Source organism: Apteryx rowi, unplaced genomic scaffold (assembly GCF_003343035.1).
Source record: "Apteryx rowi isolate R43461 unplaced genomic scaffold, aptRow1 scaffold_226, whole genome shotgun sequence".
In the NCBI taxonomy this organism is placed as follows: Eukaryota; Metazoa; Chordata; class Aves; order Apterygiformes; family Apterygidae; genus Apteryx; species Apteryx rowi.
The window spans coordinates 1,105,371-1,125,899 of record NW_020448597.1 but is presented as its reverse complement, the minus strand read 5'-3'; the positions used below and the strand labels follow the sequence as shown (position 1 = coordinate 1,125,899).

Here is a 20,529-nt window from a genome sequence, read left to right as displayed (position 1 = left end):
CTTTGGGAGGTGTGGTGGGAAATATATATGCAAATGAGGTAAGTGTTCAACACAATCATTTTTCTAAACAAGCTGTGACAAAAGTTGATGATCTTGTTTTTCGACTTCTCATTTCCAATAAGCTTCTAAATACTTCTGTCTACAGGATCTTTAAACATTAATTTCACTACATGATAAAGGAGGAAAAAATGGTAAAAATGTTAACAGAAGAACTCTTAACACCTGTAAAAACACCACATTTGCCAGTACTACCTCTGCACTTAACACTATCCAAAATGTTGCTTCCACCAGTAGGTTTAAACAAGAGCTTTCAATGTAGGTCACCAAACAACAGCTCAATCTCTTTCATGGCTCCAGGTATAACAAGAAAAATGGTATGAAGGAAGCATTTCTTCCATCCATTTCTAGCTATGTTTCAAGTAATCCCAAAATACAGATTTCAAAATGCTCCATTTTAACGGACTTGTCATTTTAACAATGTGCCAGCTCCAACAGCATGTGACTATTACTGACAAAGTCTTGTAATTACTGTAAGATTACAGTACGTGAAAGCATGCTAAATGCTTTCAAAATGCTTTACTGTCTTTTACAAGCTAAAGGGATATGGCCTGAACCCAGTAATGGTAAATAAATTTAAATTCTCCTTTTTGTCAAAAGGATGACAACTTTTCTTAAGGAACCAGCTGTGAAGTCTATTCTTAATCCTGACAAACCTGCTAACTACAGATCCATTTTTAAACCTTTAGGTCTTTATTTTAAAAAGTGAGAAACCATTAGCTTGCTAAATGCTCAGAATTCCCTGATACCTGTCAGTTAGGTTACAGATCTGGGTGTATGGTAGAAACCACACTGGTAGTATCAGGTTGCAGACAAAGAAACAAAGGTAAAGCTCAAAGCACAAACAGGTGCCAACTGCACTGTCTGCAGCTATGTACAAACAAAAGGCCATGGACTTAAGGCAGACATATGAAAGAATGATAAATTTAGCTCTCATTTGAAGATCAGAAGCATTTGAATTGTAACAGATCAGTTCATTCACATAACCTTGGCTTGAGCTGGCTCAAATTGCATTTTTGTCTGCCATTTCCCTAATCCATACTGCTACTGCTGAAAGCTTGAAACAGTATTTTACTGGTAAGCAACGGGTTTCCATTCCTGCTTGTATTTATATATGCGTATTAACAAACAGCACAAGCAGTTTAAAGATGTACAGTAAAAAGTTCCCAGGTGTAAAGACTATAGGGAGAAACTTGTTTATTTATATTAAATTATGAGTTTACTGGGGGAAAACAAAGTGACATAGCACACTGCATCTCAATCTCACAGATGACACACAGCTCTAGTTCTCCACATTTTTTGATACAGGAAGTTGATTTGACTTGGCTTGCTCATCCTCGCCATTATCAGATTTTGAATCAGTACATACACATACTTAGCTTCAACTGATAATAAATACAACAAACATACAAATATACACAAATATATATATTCATATTGCACCCCCTACAGATTTTATTATAGCATATGAATATATACATATATATGAATATATTAATTCTTAACACATGTAAGCACTGATCATATAGCGTTATTAGCATGACGGTGAATCTCCCTGATAGAGAGTAAAAGAATGAAACTTCAGCTCTTACCCTATGTTCTTTGATCCAGCGTTCCATGTCATTTTCTGTTAGGTAGTATGCTTTAATGTAGGTCTCCACAAATTCTTTATCTGGAATAGGTCTAATGTCTGTTAGCTTTTCTAGTTTCATTAAGAATTGCTGAAAGTCCAATTGCATCAAGGCACGTCCTTCATTGCTGCATTTCTTAACATTGGCATAACTGAAAAGAGGAATGAATTGGAAAGTAACAACCAGAAGGACATGAAAATGAATCTCACTCTTCAAAGTTGTTTAACTTAGCCCTTCAAACATTCAGGAGGAACATAATTATGGTTTTAAATTAAAAGCGAAAAGAACTCCTCTTAGGGTGTCCACTGCAAAGTTATTAATTGCATCAGTATAACACCTTTTAGCCCCACTCATAGAACACGACCCCCCTGTACCCAGTAGGGTACTTAAAAAAAAAAAAAAAAAAAAAAAAAAAAAAAAAAAAAAAAAAAAAAAAAAAAAAAAAAAAAAAAAAAAAAAGGCCACAAAAACCTACACTGAAGAACTTATAAACAGAAGTGGGTTAAAGGAAACAAAGCCAGTACTGATCAGTACATTAGGCAGTGGCATTAGTGAACTGATCATCATAACAAACTGAAAGGTAAAATGGCAGCTTTAGGAATGGTCACCAAGAGCTTGCTGAAACAACAGTGGAAGCATAAGAGAAAGACACAAAGCTATCTGTTCAAAAACGCACAACCACCAGAGGATAAATGATGACAGCACTAGCTAATCACTGACAAAGGATAATATTTTAATACCAGCTGAGGGTAGACTGACAGACAGGTGGGTGATAGGTTTGAGTTCAGACAAGAGGAGACAGTAGCTGAGCTTAGAGTAGGGTGATAGGCAACAAATGAGGAAAACAATCTTTGCAGCTTTTGAAATGGGAAAGAGATTGCATTTGTCAAGATCAACAGGCAAAGACCCTGCAATAACTCAAACAGTACCAATCTCAGCTGTGTACAGAGAATAAAAAATCTTGGGTTTGGGCCACAGTGTCTTGATAGATTCAACCCAGTCCACCCACTGGCTGCTGCCAGAAGTGATAATCCTGTCCCAGCATTTCCACTCTTACCATGCATCAAGTCAAGAACAGGATTAGTCTTCCATTTGTTTATGAAGTTGATCCTAATTATTGTACAGTCCCACAGTTATTAGGCCTGATGCAAAGGAGGCAGCAGGAACATGCAGCTGGGGACTGGTACACAGCAAGATCAGGTTCAGAATACTACAAAATTGCATCCTTACAATTGGTAAGCAGAAAGAATTTGTAGATACATGCAAAGAACCAGGTGATCTGAAACACTGATTACACAGAGAGAAAAGTAGGAGGCAGAAGAACTATATGTTGATATATTACTGCACTAAGAGAGGCTAAGCAGAGGTTTCAAAACTTTTAACCATATTGATCTGGATATGATAGCTAGAAATCCATTAAGATGCTGATCAGACAGAAAGGTTAGTTATGCAAGGTAGTCACAGTGAGATGGATGCTGATTTTGCATTTGTAGAAAGCAAAACTTGTAGAATACAGAAATAAGACAGGCAAAAAGAGAGGGGGACCAAGGAATGAGCCTTCTGAAGCTCTATAGAAGATTGGATGAGAATCCTCAATAGGACATACTGAAGAAGCACTTCAAGAAGCCAAATTGAAAATGGGAGAACACAGAACAAGGAGAAAAGAGAAGAAAAAAATTTAAGAAGGATACAGCTGACTGAAGATGAGTCTTCACTCAGTGAAGAGCTTAATGAGACCAATTTCAGTTGACTGACTGGAGGAGAAATTCCATATTGATAGCTTTTAATTCCATGGCTTCACGGAATTTGGAGATGGAAAGAAGATAGGTAGGTATTTCCTATCAAGTCAAGTGTTCAGAATCCCTTCCCTCCCTTCCCCCATGGTAAACACACTTCACCATGTGTGAGAACAACAAACTGCAAGAATGAGTAATTACAGGCAGACATTTGGGAGGAGATGATGAGTGCTCTTTATACTTTGAGAAAGCGTATAGGACAACATGTCAGCAAGCTAATCCCAGTCCGTTCTTATCAGTCAGTGAAATGCTTAGGTGAAGGTAAAACCACATGTTTCATGGTAAATGGTAAGTGTGAATCAAAACTTCAGGGCAAAAGAAGAGGAACCTCACAGCTAAAAAATTAAGTGGTTTGTGAACACTGAAGTCCCAAAAGATGAGAAGATGAGTAAGATTGTTAAATAAGGGAAAGAGAAAGAAGCCCAAAACAGACACATGGGCTGAGGTAGAGGAGGTTAGCTGCCACTGATTATGCTAGTCCCTCAGAAGAAAATGGCAGGGGAGAACTAGAAACAAAAAAACCAGATGCCTTACTATTCAAAAGAGGGGAAAAAAGTTGAAAGGGAGACAGAAAGCAGAAACAGATGTGGCCAATTTCTTTTGTTCTAATTCATTTGATTCAGGGCATGATGGAAAAACAGAAAAGATTTCAAAAAGGCAGGATATTTGTATAGGGCATCTGTCATACTAAGGAATTCAAAAGCTAGCAGGATGTCATGGTTGGGTCTGATCTCCCCAAAGATGAAACCGGTATCTCAAGAGACTGCAAGAGGAGGGCAGGAAGAGAAATAGGCCTGAAGTTAAAAATGATGGCTTGACAGAAGCAGTGGAAGCTGGGGGTCCCTAACAGACAGCTGACAGTTGGAGAAGAAGGATGTTGCTGGGGTCCTGGACTTGAACTGGCAGCAGAAGAATGGGACAGAAAGAAGTGAAATAAGAAGTAGGAAGTACATTGGGTAAAAGTAACTAGAAAAGAAATACGGAAAGATGAGTGGAGAGTGGAAGACAGCACATATTCTATGATGCAAAAGAAGGTGAGATGAGAGCCAGGACAGGTAGCAAAGGGACAAGAACAGAAGAATAAATGCGGTTTTAAAAGGCAAGCTTCAGGCTACAATGTTGACTCTGAAAAGACTGGAACACGGATGAAGGAGTGGTGAGCTAGATGTAGCAGTTCCTAAGGTGCTCAAGTCCCTGTTTTACCAAACCAACTAGAACACCTCTCTGCTCCTAACCAGATTGGAGAACTCCTGTTCCACAGCTACTCTAATGTAACTGTTAGATTTAGCCACTCCATCTTTCTTCCTGGCAAAGACAAAAGGCATGACTGTAGAGATGTCAACAATTACACTTCATCTTTCTTAGTTGCTCTGTTGGAAAATGATAATTTAAAGGCAGAAGTTTCTTTGAAAGAGAACTGTATTGTTTTGAATGCTTCAATAAAATACTGAGACAATGTCAGTCTTCAGCAGTATCTAGGTACAAGACTATTGACTTCAAGCTTCACACTGTACCATACTCAGCAAAATAAACTTCTGATGACTATGTTAAGCCTTGGTATCATTTGGACTCCCTGAAAGCTCAAGAGCTTACCAGTATATAGCACACTGCAAGATTAGAACCTTTAATTCCATGAAATTAACGTTGTCATTAGAGACATATTTAYCCAAGATTGAGGCTTTCATGAACAACTTACCCTTCTACGAGAGTTCTGTTGGCCAAGCGTATACAGTGCTCCCACAGAATATTTGAGACTGGCAGTGGAATACGGACTCTCTTAGACACCTCATTCAACCTTCTGTTATATTCTTCAAATTCCTGATGAAATATAAAAGATTATTCCATTAGCATAAAAGGGATCATACTGTGTATGTCCCTAGGGAAAAAAAAGGGGGGCGGGGGGAACAAACCAGAAAATGCACATGAGAAAGAGCACCGAAAAATAAGAGCAAAGCAGAGGAGCTTAACAAGTACAGGCTACAGAAACAAGCTTAATGTGTAAGTAGAAAGCAAACCACTTTCTGGTACACCATTCATATTACCTCAGTAATTTTATTTTAAAATACCACTCTATTCTACAGTGATGTAACTCCCAATGAAATTGATGCCTCTGAAAATTAACCAAGTATTTAATCCTTCAAATATAGTTTTCATTACCTTGCTCCCTAAACTCATCTTTAACTTTTAGAAAGGCAATATATAGCCACTGAAGAAAATCTAGCAAGAGTGTCTTTATTCCTCTACATTCCTGCTCCATCAGCTTTTAACGAGAAACTCAGAAATATTGTAGCCACTTTTTATTCTTCAACCTTTCACACTAGACAGTTCCCAGGTGCTTTAAAAGGAGCTAAGAGCACCCCCTGAAAATAAACCAAATTTAACAGTTTAGCAGCATACTGCAATGCTAGATAACAATTCAGTTTGAGGGAGGGCAACCTGAAAACATCAGTAGACTGGATGAATTTGAACCTTAGCCACGAGTGACAACCTAGTCGTAACTGAATGTAATTACCATTGCATCGCTACAATGATTTTGTGACTTACACAAAGTGAAATAGAAGCTCCTGCCAGCTTCCAGTGAATAATGCATCTATCATTAAAAAAAAGTATCAAATGAATTGAAAAACATAAAACAGACCTTGATAATGTGCTGCTCTACGTAACCAGCAAAAGCAGCTTGTACTGCAGCTGATTAAGACCATACTTGTTCAATAAAGTGCTTTCATTCCAAGGCTGTTAATACATTTATTTTTTCAAAAATTCAGTAAGTGAACAAGAAGAAAACCACTCAGAATGGAATGTCAGTAGCCAATTTAAACTGGTATCTGACCAAAATAATTGGTGCCTAACACACAAATTTTCTGAAAGAGGAATTTGGCAAGAGAAATCTGGATACCAAAATGCCATGCTTTAACTGGCATACAACTCATTCTTATGAGGATGAAATTCTTGAACAATCTCCTTTCCCCAATTTACCCACTTCTATACATACTAGGACTAAGTGAGGAATTTTGYACGTGTGTGTATATGGCTAAAATCCATAGATTATTACATAAAATATTTTGCTTACATCTGACACACTTGGAGTCCCAGGGCACTCAGCAAATCACTAATTAAGTAATAATCAAAAATTTCTACATAGCAAATATTATTAGTTGTATTATACAGAGGCCAAAAATGGTTTTAAATTGCATTCACTCTTATTGTCCTGAAGCAAATTCATCAGCAGTTGCACATTCACAGAAGGGAAAAAGTTCCATCACAGAGACCAAATGTCATGAGTACAAACTGCTTTTTAAAGAAGGCTAATCACAAAGATGCAATGATATATCCTCTATCAGATTTTCCCTTCTTTCCGTTTACTTTCTCAAAGCAAACGGCAGCTATAAAGTACAAAAGCATAATCGAATCTGTTATGCAACACACAGATGCTTAACTTTGTGATGTATATTTCAAAGTTCTTTAGATTAGAATTTTCAGCTTCTCTGTAAGTAGTATAATTCTAACGCTGCCACAGTTTCCTTCTAAAGACGGTTATAAGCATCACTTGTCATATACGAAATTATATAAGAGAGATTCTCCCAAGAATTGGTTCCCTATGCAATAAGACACTGCAATTGTATAATCACTTCTCACTTGCATTCAGCAGAAGTTGGGTGCCTAACTATTTTAGCTTCCCTTTAAAATGCCAGCTTCTAAATATACCAACTTCTTGTGTTCTTCTCCCATCTCTAGGATCCTATGTAGAGCATGATCATTAACAGTGCTGATATGTCTGACAGCCCCTACGATACACCTCACAGGCATCCCATATAATTATGCAGAACAGCAAAAAGCCTTTGTTAAAAAACCTCAGACCACTTTATTTTCTTCAATGCTACTTCCATTTTCCTGGCATCTTCATGCCATTCAAGACTGAGACATGAAACTCAAACTCATGTGGTCACTTTCACCCAAGCAGTTAAAAAAAAATCAGCATTGAAAACAAGCATGAAATTCTCAACAACATATATATCCTGAGGCTTACTGTATTCTCGTAGTAGCAAGAATAAAAGAAAATTCTGAACAGACCTCCTTCTAATAGCTTACTATTTGTTAGGATACTGTATTGCTCTAACCACTAAAACTGTTAAAGCAGCATGAAGTATTACAGCAATTTACTATTTATTTAAGATGTAGCGCACCATTTCCCGGGAAGTATTCACCTTTAAAAGAGCATCTACATATATATTGTGCTGTGACATGATTTCCTTCACATCCCATTTCACAGTAGCCATGAGAAGTAGCATCTGTTCATAATCAATGGCTTTAGCAGCAACAATCCAATAAACTGGTTTGCGTAGTTCACTGGCGGTTGATACAGTCTGAAACAGAATATAAATAAAATTCAATTCAGTAAATTTCTGGCTAATAAAAGCAATGCGTAACAATAGTATACAAACATTCACACCATACTGTACAAGTTTCAAATCTTCTGTTTAAAAATCAGCTGTGAATTGCACAATTCTGACCTGAGAATAGAACTGCTGAAGAAAAGGTTTCTTGGCAGCTGGCATCACTGCATCAAGATGAGGCTGAAGAAACTCAAACTGCTCAGCCAAAAATACCCTTTGAAAGCAAAGAAAATTCACTGAGCTAAATGCAACATTTGGAATGTCTCTGTATTTCTTTTCCTCTATGGTTAATGTTTTTGATAGCAATAATGATACATAACCCTGGAAAGTTTTATCTTGAAAAGAACTGTACCAGTTTTATGCCAGCATAATAACATGTATTCTTAATTCTGACAAATTTAAAATGTTTTCAAACAAAAAAATGCTTCAATAAAGAGACTATGGCTTGAATAAAAACAATTAACATTCCTGTGCAACTCAGGACACACTGGAGAAGTCTGATCCAAAGTCTAAGAAAGCCAGTGGGAAAGTGTTCCATAACTTCCATACTGCAGGATAGTCAACACTAACACTAAAAAAAATCCATGTCAGGATTCCAAAATAACATTACTTAATTAGATATTTACTAGTCAATCTTTTAAAGTTAGGCTACCAGATCAATTTCTACCTTGGGGTACAGGATTTGTTAATAACAAAGTAATATATTTCTAATCAAGCTGAAACAAATGCCAAAGAAAATAAGCTCCTTAGAAATGTTTTTCCACACAAGACAATGCTGTTAAAGACTAGAAGATCTTTTTTAAAATGTATTTTCAATCTGGCTCTTATTGTTATTCTGATCAAATAAAAATCACTTTTTGTAAGAATTTTGCACTTCTTTCAGTATAATATCTTCTTCACAGGTAAACTTCCACACACTGCAAAGAACATCCCAAACCAATATGAACTAAGCAGTATTGAGTCTCAGCTGTCAGTATTTGAGTACTTACTAAAAGGTTTAAGTGAACCATGCAGATTAAATACTCCCATTAGCTTCTTTAGTCGTTCCCCCCCCCCCGAGAGATTTAGCCTTGTACTGCCACTAATTACTGGCCCAGCCACTGTAAAATTTTATTGCACTTGCAGGTGGTCAGACCAGATGGTCAGGTCCTACAACCTATCAATTAAAAACTACCTCCCACACTCATTTTTAAAATAACAGAGGTAGGAATTTTTGACTTCTCAAGAAGGTTTCAGTTTGTAACCACAATCTCTTAAACAATCCATAGCTTCAAGTGACCACAAAAATATGGCGTACAGTAAATAACCTACAAGGATTCTGTGGCTACCACTCTCTCCGCCAAACCATATAGCGAATTGCCAGATGTCAAAACTACAAGATGACTGAGATGCGGGCTTGGCACCTTCTCCTTTCTCTCTTCAGCAGCTGTAAGAGTTCCAGTGGGATCAGTGGAGACCTCCTAAAACAAAGAATTGAACAAATGAATTGAAAAAGCAATAATGGCTACAGCTGAGCAGTTCCAGATGACAGATAAGGTGAAGGAACATTTCCAATTCTAAGATGTGATTTAAACCAAACCTGTATTAATGGAGACCACAGTGGTTCCTATTTGAACACTCTTTGGTGTTCAAACAGGTGAAAAGTCAGTTCAACTAGAACAGTATCTATCTCAGAAAAAAGAGACACAGAATAAACTTCTACATCTTAATGCCCATACAGGCTTTAGCCCAACTGCTGACTGGCAGAGTAACTTCTCGCCTTTGGTGACAGTCTATTCAGTCAGACAGCAATCACATATAGCAAGACAAATCAAAGGAATATTACTCATGCATGGGCTTTACTGCTTCTGTGAGCTGTGGCTAACTTGGACTAAATATAGCTTATGTTTTTAAACAACCTTAAGTTGTTATTCTATCCTGCAGACACCTCAGCTGCAGAAAGTAAGAAAACATTAATTACTCATACTGTGTTTACTGCTTACACACACATATATACGCATGTATATATGTATACATTAAACATATTTTTATATAGATATAATATATAAAATCTGTGGTCTGAACAAGGAGAAATTATTACATCTTCCAGATCAGTGCCTTAGAAAAAAACTAGACAAGAACATTGTTATTTAGACAGAAGCTACTAAGCTCATGAAAGATAAAATATATAATGCTATGTGAGCATACAGAGAGCTCCCACTGGCCATTCAACACAAATCCATCTGTACTAGTAAGTACGAAAAAGTCATCAGCCTCCAGGACAGAATGGAGAAAGGTCCCAGCACAGACTTTTTGTGCCAGGACAAGATTTTTTGCTGCAATGCAGCATGGAGCTCATCAGCACTTCCTGCCCACTGTGCTCCATGGCCTTCTTTCATACCATGCAAGCATTCAGTCTGCTTGCGAGGCAGACAACTATCTACTGTTGTACATAAAATCCAATTAAGTGACTGACTGAGGACTCTAGGTCTGAGGTGTACCAACCTGCAAAAACTTAACACAGGCTATAAAATAAGACAAATGCTACAAAAATGAAACTGATATAAAACCTGAAACAAATAAAGAAGGTAGGCATGGTATGTCACTGATTTCTTAAATAAGAACCTTCCATTCCCTGGAACAGAAATTTTGTGGCCAGTCAGCTGCTAAAACAAGTCATCAGCCTGTTTGTATGGAATGGAAATAAATTTGGACAACAACATAGTGACAAAACAGTAGTAAAAATCATTTCTTCAAAAGCAAGATCAGGTGCACAGTATGCGTGTTGGAAAGCAAGGAAAGAACACGTAAACAGTATGACAACAATAACATTTAAACCATTGCATTTATGGTCGGACTCTAAAACCAAATTAGCAGAATTCTCAGATCCCTGTAAAACTGGACAAAGATGAAGCCAAAAACTTGATAATATATAGGGCAGCTTTGTTGGGTTTKGGGTTTTTTTCCCCCCTCAATTAGAGATGGAAATAAATTGAGAGGAAATTGCAGAGATGTAGTTAGAGTAAAGCAGCAGGAGGAACAGGAAGAAAAACAAACTCAAACTGACCATAATGGTCACCAAATGTTTCCTCTAGGCATCACAACAGAGAAAGACTGTAAGGAGTAACATGAAAGATAACAGAATAATTGCAATGCACATTTTTTCAGACACTTTTGCCTCAGAAAGGGAGTGTTAGGATTGAGATCACTTTAACCATCTTAGATTTTAATTGACAGCTGCCTCCTATGATGAGATTGCTCAAGGCAACAGGGACCTGGATTTGCTAACTCAGAAAGGCTGTTTCAGTTCTATGTCTCCAGAAGATGTCAAACAAATATGAACATAAGCTGCGGAAGATGGAACAAAGTGTGGACTGGGAAAGCAGAGCTCTGACTTCTGACTGGTAAGCATGAAGAAAGTACCTCCAGACTTCCAAATAATTCTGTAGTAAGTTACAGAAGCAGAAAGCAGATAAAGCGGGGAGCCACAAAGGACCCCCTCTCTGAAATTTTGAGATTAAAACAAAGCTTGCTGACTGAGCATCACCATGTGGGATAATGGTCTGATTAACTGTAATCCTCCCTGCCGGGGGGTAAACAGTGGATACAAGGGGTGATTTGCAGTCTGATGCCATGCTGGTGAGGGGTGAGACAATGCCCAGGGCGAGGCAGAGGTCTCACCACTTGACATTGCTCTACCCAAAATGACACCTGGGGCAAGGCGGGAGTCTTGCAGCCTGGTGTTGTTGATAGGGGCAAAAGAAAAAAAAAGGCCAGCAGCCATTGACACCCTCTGCTGAGCTCGACAAGGACCAAACATCCCACAGTATTTGACTCAGCCCCACCTCACCAAGAGTATAAATTCAGTGCATAAACGATCCTCCATTTCGAGGACGAGAACACCAATCTACGGACGGGTCGACGGGCCTGGACCTCTCTCCTCCCCAAAACAGGTACGCCTTTTTGGTAAGGTTTGCGCCCCTGACAACGTCGGATGTTACCCCGGGAAAAATACCATTGTTGAAAGCGCTTAATTATCAGTTTGAGCTCAGAAAAAGTAGAACTGGTTACAGTAAGTGCATTTATCACCAGCAATCCTGAACCCGCTGATCTGTCGCTTTAATAAATTGTCTATTTTGATCAACTTTGCAAACCTGACTCAGTGAAAGTCCTTTTGAGGAGGGCTCTGGCAGGCAAACGTTGATTACCAAAGGGGAGGGCCTTTCTCATTTTGTTCAACTTTGTGAATCTGATCCAGTGAAAGCCCTTTTAGGGGGGCTCTGGCAGGCAAAGCTGATTACCCCTTTCCCTCCCTTCACACGACAGTAACACACCATCAACCCATAATTTGTAGAGTTAAAAGAACTAGCAGAAATAGATAAATGAGAAGATAAAACTTCTAAAAGATGATCGTGGCTAGTGCTATCAGATATAGTTGCACTGAGCATGGGAATGATTATAAAGGCTTTCCATTTCTCTATATGTTATTTGACAAATGAGTTTTCTTTGCTCTGAGCTGTGTTGACATTCAGTTGGATAACTTTGCAATTAACCTGGACAAACACTCAATTCAGTGAAGTTTGCATTCTGCAAAGTCTACAAGGAAGGCTAAACAATTACATCAAAAGGTCTGGACATTTGCCAAAACAGATGTAATCTTTGAGGCAGAAATTTCTTGCCCAGTCAGCTCTGGAGATACCTAGCACATTCACAAGTACAGTGAAAACAAGCAAAAATATCTAGTCATCTAGGCACAACAATCAATTCTTTAAAAATACTCACTGAGCCAAAGTCATCATTAACGTATGCAAAGTTCACTCCTTATCTGCCTCTTCTTTTTTCCCATTTCATGTCATTATCAAAAAAAAAAAAAAAAAAAAAAAAAAAACACCTAGAAGCCTTGAAATTTTTACAGAAGAAAAAAAATCCCAACCCACCAACCAACTCTCTATTCTTAGGAGTAACAGTGAGCCACAGGGACGGGGAAAGAAAATCAATGGTAAAGATTTGAAGAACTACATTTCTCTGACAGATTGTCCAGTAGCATTACGAATTTCAATACACAACAACTACTATTCAGTATTTACATACAAAGTCATTTTGACAACACAGGTCTGTAAATTACATAACAAGTATCTCTGTTTCCTTCCAAGTCCAGATTACAAAACATGTAAAAGCAAATATATTAAGGACTTAATTTTATATTTATCTTGAGTCAATGTTATCTGACACTTCAGTATCAAAATACATTTTGAACAAATTTGCTCTATCTGGCTGTTTCCACGGATGTAAATATCTTGTGAACCTTTTAAATGCAGAAAGCATGCACGTGTTGTACCTGAAGACACAAGACACTTATCGGACAACTGGCTGTGACAGAGGTGCTTGGGTTCAACTAGAGTGTCAAACTCTGGTTCAAGTATACTGGCCAAACAGCATGACTTGACTTTTATTCTCCTTACCAGTTCTAACAAGCAGCATTCAAAAACATGTTAATAGTAAAAAGTAAAAATAGTAAAGACAGTGTGCCAATCCCCAAGGAAAAAAAAGCACAAGATCATACTGAAAAAGTGAAACACGATGCATGCATGTTTTACTCCAGTCTTCACTAACAAAGGTGATCAGATGACTGACAACTGACCACAATAAAGGAGCAAATATTCAGGCTGGAGTAGGAAAAAGGTTAGAAGCTATTAAAAAAAAAAAAAGTTTTCCAATGGACTGGACTTGTTAAAGTCCAGTAATTTAAGAAGATCTTCAAGACAATCTCAGAATGTCAGCAGCTACCTTTGAATACCTAAAGAGAACATGCAAAATCCTAGAAAACCACAAGTGGGCAAAATAGTGCCAAACTCTAGAGGAGAAGGAGGAGATAGTATACATCAGGAAGTTAAACAGCAGTCAGCCCAACTTCAATTTCAAGAAAGTAAAGTCAAATCATGCTAAGAACATATAGTAGTACCTAAGAGCAGATATGCAAGGAGCAATACCAAAGCAGAACAAACTCGCTTTGTTTCTCTCTGCACCAGTGTAGTAGAGGTCTTCCTCAGAGACCAGAATTGGGATACATCTCAATTGTATGGCCTGCACAACATCCTCATAAACAAACTAGGCCAAATACAGATTTGATAAAAACGCTATAAGGTATGTGTGGAACTGTTACAAGTTACAAGATACTTTTCTTCTTCCTGGCCATACAGGAAAAGACCACAGTGATGATGCAATTTCTAGTTTAAACAGTAGATTTCATCAAAAGCACTAAACTTATCTGAACTATAAACAGATCAGCTGTGCCAGGTACAACAGTACAGGTTAAACAACATTCCTTGCAGACACCTTACAGCAGGCTTTATCTCTTCAGTTTTCTCTAGTCTTACTCTAACGCCTGCATATTGTAATACAAAAAAAATTGAGCTTTCTAATGCTACATGACTGGCATACACAATCTGCAATTATTCATATAAATTGTTTTGCTATAGAAACCTGAAAATAGCAGAATACAGAAAACTATGAAAGCAAGCACACGACTGCTGTACCTGTTTATGGGTTGCTAACAATAGTACGAGCTACAGTAGGTGATTTAGGAGATGTATTTATCTTATGTAACATCTACCTTTGGATTAAATTTCATCTAGAATTGTTTTTTAGCACAGAAGAACATGTATTAGTAAACAGCAGTGTCAGTGTGATACTGTATGAAACAATTGTTGAAATAATTGCATGGTTTATTTTAATTCAAAGTCAGTCAAGCGGTGTCTTCTTAGCAGCTACCAGTATACCCATCAAAATAATAAATACAGACAACTTTCATATTGAAAAACCCTGCTTCATAACTGGAAACAAACACATGTATATATATATATTTTTTTAGGAAAACAGAGTCTCTTAACTCGTGTGCATTGATTTCAAGAACGTGCCCTTCGGCAAAAAACAGCAATATATTAATATGAAAGTCACCATAGGGTCATAAGTTACTATACAGAAGGCAGTTGTTCAAGTAGGACTGTATCTAGGGCTGAAAGTAGATATATATGGATGCAGCTCTCAGATCTGTCTCTAGTATTTCCTGTACTAGAGTTTACATGCTTCAAACTAAGATCCATGTTGGTCTGTCCAGCTTTGTGCAAAGTGGCTCATTTAATCCATGCTAAAGCTGCTGTCATAAGGCTGCAGTATTGGGGCAAAGCAGTGTTACAGCTCCACAGTTTACAGGGGGGTTGGGAAAGAAGCATTTCAGGTTCTTCTTCCCCAAATTTATTTAGTTCACTTCTTCAAGCCAAAGTTAATTTCAGAGCCTTCTGGAATCAATAATAAATCAAGTCGTCCTTCTGCCATGGTATCATTGCAATTTATTGAGGAAATGCTTGAGGATAAAGAAAAAAAAATCTAATAGTAATAATAGTAGCACCTAAAAGAGTTACCTCAGTCTGAAATGTCAACGAACAGAGAGCAGAATGGACATATATAATGAAAATAGACTGAAATTAAACTGTAGTACTTACTCTCAAATTGTTATACCAGAAGACTCAAGTAATCTCCACAGAGCCCATTATAAATCTAAATTCTGAACATGGAACAACATCACCTGGCCTGCATGTCCTTTTGCTGTCCCAATCTAATAGTGAGTTATGAACACACACACACACACAGAATCTACCACTTGAAATGGCCAACTTACATAAATGTTATTTTAGTGAGCATGCTCAGGGAAACTATTGATTTCAAGCTAGTGAATAAACTAGTACTGTTCGGCAGTATGCAGTCTCTGAATCTCTCATTACATAACGGTCTGAAGTACAAAGCGGGGATGATATATAAAATAACATTTTCCAAGCATAATGAAGGGAGTCAAGGCAAATATTTATTAGCTTGTATCCTTTGAAAACATATAGCAAATTATCAGCAAGGGTCTCATATCCAAGTGATGTGGCTTCACTGTATATTCACTGTATAGTATATACTAACAATTTGGTCATTTTACTTCAGCATTTAATTGCTTACTCCCAAGAAGAACTTCTGTAATGAATAGGGGGAAAAAAAAAAAAAAAAAATCTGTGCAAGGAACAACCCTCTCTTTCAACCTCCACTCCCCAAAAAAGCATTTTTGAGGGAAGAAAGTTAGGTGGAACCTAGTGGCAAACCTATGTTAAACCTTTCATCTGAATGGGAAGAAGAGACTATGAGCTAATTACCTAAATTAGAAGTAGAAACTACCTAAGCTAATTATCTAAGTTACAAGTTTGATGTGCAACTTGCAAGAGATTTTGTTTTTAAGGGGTCTGATCTCATAATGAACTCAGAATTATGTATTTCAGTGTTATCCCACAAAAGTTTTAACAATAGATAAGCATCACCAAAATATCTCCTATCTGTTTATTCACAAATAAGAATCTTTCAAACCGGGCTTCACCTCATGTACTACTTTTTGCACAAGACTTCAGCATTAGAATTACATTTTGATTTAATATGCATACAAAAGAGGAAAAATCATTCTGATTTTGCCCTGAGCAAATGGCAATAGCTCTAAATCCTACTGAGGAAATTCTGAACTTAAAGGAATAAATGGAGTTTCAAAATCAGACTATCCTGCAAATGCTCTGGTAATTGTCAGTCTACAGCCGCACTGGGTAGCTCTGAAGTACCAGCACCTTTAATAAGAACTTGATGTGCACTGATGGAGGAGAAAAAGCAGACTGACCCCAGATGTTTCCCTAAGACAGTTTAGCCTTATGGGATAACTCCATCAGCTCTGTTTATGAAACTGTAATTGATAGTTTCTGTAACATCATGACTGCAGAGAACAACAAGAAAATAAACACTGATCAAACCATAACCCCTTACTGCACTCAAAAGCAGTCTGAAAACAGCTGAACTAACTCCAAGTAACTGCTAAAGATAAAATAAAAGGATCCCTGATAATAACAAATGTACTAAAAATGTCTTTTTTTTTTTTCCTTAAACTTACATACAAGCAATAGCTCTTGAAACGATGCTGAAAATGACAGGTAAAGCCAATTGTAAGAGCACACTGCATTCAAGGATAACATTACTTTTGAATATAATGTAAATGTGCTAAGGTTTTAAAATTGTACTTCTCAGAAATCCTATTACTTTTTAAATTAAAAATTTAGAATTTTCTTGCTGGCACAAAGCTTACAGAACAGGTAATCTTGACTTGGCCCCTAAGGAACCTAAATCAAACACTAAACAGCAAATTTTTGCATAAAAAAAATTACCAATAACTAGCAAGTTTATCTACTACCTTGTCTAACCTAATGGCCTTGTCCAACCTAAAAGGCCTGTATCAGCAATCACTGTGTACTGTTAGATAAATGAGAAAATGAACGATTAAATACGTATTTTAAAATAAATACAAAATGATCCTCTGCAAAAAGCATGCCCATTGCTACATCCAGAAGAATCCAAACCACCGTTTTACAAAAACGTAAGCCAATCTACTCTGGATGCATGTCTTTTACTGCAGCACTTTTCTTATCTAAAGATGGATTTTCAGTAAGGGCTGCTGCTAGTTCTCATTTGACCATCAGCAACTCTGAAAAGACACCTGTATTCTTCTAGTATTAGAAATCAGCTCAGGTTTTGGGTGCCCAGCAAAAAAAGCCTAAAATTAGATGGCTCAGTGACTGCCCGAAGGGAGACAAGCAACCACCAAGAACCAGAAAACATTCAAAGAAATAAGCTGCAAGAGTTCAGGAAATCAGTCCACTTGGGCAATACAGTCAAACAAAACATTTTGTATGAAAAGCTCTAAATGAATAACATGAGCAAGCAATACGGCTGCAGACATTCTATCACATTTTCAAAGTATATGTCACGTCAGAACTTTCCTTTGTATATACAGAGTTCTGGTCCCTTGACAAGCAATTCACACAACACCTTAAATATTGTCATTATGTATGCTTTACCAAGCTTTTCAAAGATAAAAATATAGGACACACCATGCCTTTCCTTGTTTTCTTTAGGTTTTTTGTTTTTTTTTTTTTTTTTTTTTTGAAGGAGCAGGAGACCAAGCAAAGATTGTAGAGTTGAAGAAATTATATTTAGCCAGGCAAAATCTGATAAAAAAAATAAAATAAAATCAGAGCTAACAGCTACCATTTCAATGAGGAGCTTAACTGGAGTTTTTTGTTGTTTGTTTGTTTTTAGTTGATTTCTCAGAATGGAAGTTTTAACTGTACAACTGAAGACTAGATACATAAATGCAGAAAATACCTGAAGAGAGATTTACCGTACTATCAAATCTTCTTAGCCTAGTCACTACCTGTGGACAACAGATCATATTTGACTGTGCAGTAAAAGATGCTGGTCTTCACTAGTGCTTTTTAGGAGCAACATTCTGTGCTAGGCACTACTAAGGAACAAATTCAACAACCTTGACTCTCAAGAGCTTACCATTGGTACGTCAACAAGACATAGCAGGGTGCATGTCCACACTAAGTAATGCAGTACTGTGCAGGCACCTTTCGACTAAATCTGTCTGTTTCTGGAACTGGACCGAGTGTAACTGAACCTTCCCATTCCATAGCATAGACATGTCTAGCTGGGTCGAAGGCAGGATGGGTTGGAAAGTCAGGCATTACGAAGAAAAATTACATTCCTTGTATTATTCCTTATTCTATTTGTACAGCTGAAAATCTCCTTCATTTTTCATCTCTGCATCATCAATTTCTAATCTACTGTTATTGCTAAAAGTATATACTTTATGGGAAAAGAGCCCAAAAGCAAAGACAGAATCTAAAATGCATTAAACAATACTACTTTATGCCAATGATATCTTCCATCTGCTCTTCTATATATTGCATTGTGATGTACATATACTTTCCTGCAGATAATTATTTTCTGCTGCTCTAAGATACAGTAACTCTGGCAAACTTCACTTTAAATCTCAGTTTTATACGAGCAAGCAGTAGTATGAGCATACAATGAAGTATTTCTGAGTATTTCATGTTTATTCGCCTCAAATATTTCACTTTGAAAGCAGAACAATCACTTAAGGCAGGTATTTGCATATACAGGATATTCATGAACAATATTTAGTTAATAGTACTACTGTGACTAAGTCACACTTTGTGAAGAGAAGTTGTTTAGAGATGAATAAAGCAGGGAATTAGAAGTTTCCCTTCCAAATCACCAATTATCTTTGACCATAGTCTGATTTATGTCATGTACCTACTCTGGGGTAACTTATTTATCTCAGTGGATTCATATGAACATCATTACTACTGCAAAAACACATTCCTGTTAGAAGTGACTAACACAAGAACTGAACGTGCATAGCTCTCTCTACACATCCCACTCAGGAGAACTGTCAGTGAGAAGACATAAGCAGCTCAGAAACAGACACTTGTTTCGATGTATTTGGACTAAATCAAAACAGTACCTTAGAGTGAGGTTGAAACAACAGGAGTTTTTCCTCCCCATTTCACTGTTCACTTTTGCTGTGTTTTCCTTTTAATACTTCCTGCTAGTATGAATGAAACAGTCTATACAGTCCTATTTCTGGACAATCCAAATTAGCAGCTCTATCGCTGTTGCATGGCAGAAATCTGTACTGAAGCTATCCAGTCCTAGCTGCTGAAAGCCTGGATTTAAAGTTCAGATATGCACATAAAGGTCAGTACAACACATGCAACATACAAATAAATTTGAAAGCCGCGTTTTCTTACCCCTCAGAAAATGAAACTACAGCCCAAGCTACTTTAAAACATATACTCAAAGTGCCTGTGTTTTCTATTCTTCTGAGCTTGCCTACAGATATTTCCCTAAAACAAAGACAACTAGGTTAGACACACAAAATTTGTTATTCAATCACTGTGAGATTCCAGCACACTTTCACATTATTTACTATAAGGCAAAGTTTTGCTAAAAATAAAAAGGGCCTTCATATTAACTAAACCTATTTCATTTAAATATCAAAAGAAATTTCATATTTCAAATCACACTTATACAAGTATCAATATTAGCAGTGCAAGGATTAACAAAAGCCTAAGCTGGACAGAAACTCGTTATAGGTATATTTATAACACAGTTTGGAATAGCTAGTGTATTTAAAGCAGTAGCACCCAAAGAACATGTTTGTTCAACCCTCTAAAGACCTAAGCAGCAACAACTCTCCAAGTGCTTGATACAAGCATCACATCGCAGTCCACCAGATACAATCCCTTTATTATACAAATTAGGACGGAAATATATTTGAATGAATCTCTAAGCAAAAACCTCAAATATAAACCCATTACAGAATGGACTTTTGCAATCCCAAATCCCTTGGGCTATGCCTGTATAAATGAGTAGGGACTATATCTGCTCTACCTGTAGTCCAAGCCATCTAGATGCAAGCCAATGCGACCAAAAGTTCTGCAGTGTATCACTACCACAGTGGCATTTTTTGCTCGAGTTCATATATCCAACTGAAAGAAGTGAGTTTATCAATGTGACAGTTTGTACAGGCTCAGTTCTGTCATCAGGGCTTATTAATTCAAGTGCAGTGCCACATTAACACAGCTGTATAGCTTCTGAACTGGAGCTGGCTTACAACTGGCTGGCTCCAAGCACAGACAGAAATCTGAAAACATCGCCGAAAATGTCGATGCATTTTTTTTTTTTTTTTCAAACTTTAAATGCAAACTCTTCTCATTTTCCAAGTCACACAAC

General features: G+C 37.2%; 1 protein-coding gene across 5 annotated transcripts in view; it reads right to left on the bottom strand.

Moving 5' to 3' along the window:
• The window catches only part of VPS50 (VPS50, EARP/GARPII complex subunit), a 104,671-nt gene that overhangs the window by 1,071 nt on the left and 83,071 nt on the right, over positions 1 to 20,529 (bottom strand). For 3 of the 5 annotated variants that reach the window (XM_026065357.1, XM_026065359.1, XM_026065358.1), the window contains 5 exons: positions 9,190 to 9,338; positions 7,996 to 8,092; positions 7,690 to 7,848; positions 5,181 to 5,302; positions 1,650 to 1,839 (listed from right to left, as the gene is read on the bottom strand). In XM_026065357.1, coding sequence (XP_025921142.1) covers positions 1,650 to 1,839; positions 5,181 to 5,302; positions 7,690 to 7,848; positions 7,996 to 8,092; positions 9,190 to 9,338 — 717 coding nt within the window. Of the gene's footprint in view, positions 1 to 1,649; positions 1,840 to 5,180; positions 5,303 to 7,689; positions 7,849 to 7,995; positions 8,093 to 9,175; positions 9,339 to 20,529 lie in introns of those variants that run through there. The other 2 variants (XM_026065360.1, XM_026065364.1) reach the window with 2 other exon arrangements.